Consider the following 527-nt stretch of genomic DNA (forward strand, 5'->3'; position numbering starts at 1 on the left):
CCTCTGCCTTCCTACTTGTACAAGCCACATGACCTCACGTCAATCTCCAAGATGTACCTCTCCTCTCAGACTGAATTTAGGTGTTGCTACCTCCAGCTCGCTTTATCTCATTCTCATATCAGATCATAACTGCTATAATCTGATAGATTTTTTTTGACTATGTGAGCCTTTGACCCAGCTTAACAGAAGGAATTGGAACCTCCTGCAGTCAGAACGTCATGCTGTGGCCTGTGAGTGCCATTTGATGTTTTGTAAAATATCCAGAGCTGCTAGGCTGTATCACTCACAGCCACCTTCTAATAAGCATTTTCTAACTCATGCTGGTTAGATTTGCTGCTCCTGGCTCTGGAGAGACGGGGTTTCTTGTTCTTCTGAGGCCTGACAGTGTCCTTTCCAAAGTCCTTCAGCTCAGACTGGTTGTGGTAGCGAGTGTAGCGCTTGCATTTGCAGGAGGTGACAGCTTGGAATTTGTAAGTCCGAGTCTCTTCCTCTGGACAAGCCATTTGGATGCGCTGCGTGCGAGTGTG

The 527-nt window shown here is 46.9% G+C and overlaps 1 protein-coding gene across 1 annotated transcript in view; it reads right to left on the minus strand.

Moving 5' to 3' along the window:
- Positions 1-296: 296 nt before the first annotated feature.
- Positions 297-527, minus strand: part of SOST (sclerostin) — a 2,426-nt gene continuing 2,195 nt past the window's right edge. Inside the window, 1 exon segment of the mRNA XM_010173963.1 lies at positions 297-527. This exon segment is cut by the window's right edge and continues 20 nt beyond it. Coding sequence (XP_010172265.1) covers positions 297-527 — 231 coding nt within the window.

This window comes from Antrostomus carolinensis, unplaced genomic scaffold (assembly GCF_000700745.2).
Source record: "Antrostomus carolinensis isolate BGI_N321 unplaced genomic scaffold, ASM70074v2 scaffold12018, whole genome shotgun sequence".
Classification (NCBI taxonomy): Eukaryota; Metazoa; Chordata; class Aves; order Caprimulgiformes; family Caprimulgidae; genus Antrostomus; species Antrostomus carolinensis.